The sequence below is a fragment of the Acanthisitta chloris genome, unplaced genomic scaffold, assembly GCF_000695815.1.
Source record: "Acanthisitta chloris isolate BGI_N310 unplaced genomic scaffold, ASM69581v1 scaffold35349, whole genome shotgun sequence".
Lineage (NCBI taxonomy): Eukaryota > Metazoa > Chordata > Aves > Passeriformes > Acanthisittidae > Acanthisitta > Acanthisitta chloris.
The window spans coordinates 89,505-89,745 of record NW_008690387.1 but is presented as its reverse complement, the minus strand read 5'-3'; the positions used below and the strand labels follow the sequence as shown (position 1 = coordinate 89,745).

Sequence of the window (241 nt, the reverse complement as noted above, 5' to 3'; positions counted from 1 at the left end):
CCTTGGGCCCCGTTCCCATCCAGCCCATTGCTGACAGTGTAGTGGTCCCCACTTGGCCACTGCCAGGTACGGCTCTGTGCAAGGGGAGGGGGTTCAGAGGCATGGCCTTGCTGCCCCCAGCCCCCATCACCCCTGCCACCCCCTTCTCACCTCCTTCTTGTAGCGGAGCCCGACCCAGACGGACTGCACGCGCTGGTAGTAGGAGATGGACTTCCTCAGGGTGGCAGCCTCCTGGGGATCC

The 241-nt window shown here is 65.1% G+C and overlaps 1 protein-coding gene across 1 annotated transcript in view; it reads right to left on the bottom strand.

The window, feature by feature from the left end:
* Positions 1–150: 150 nt before the first annotated feature.
* REG4 (regenerating islet-derived family, member 4) overlaps positions 151–241 on the bottom strand; it is a gene marked incomplete at its 3' end in the record, with an annotated part of 485 nt that continues 394 nt past the window's right edge. Inside the window, exon 3 of the mRNA XM_009081789.1 lies at positions 151–240. Coding sequence (XP_009080037.1) covers positions 151–240 — 90 coding nt within the window. The remainder of the gene's footprint in view (position 241) is intronic.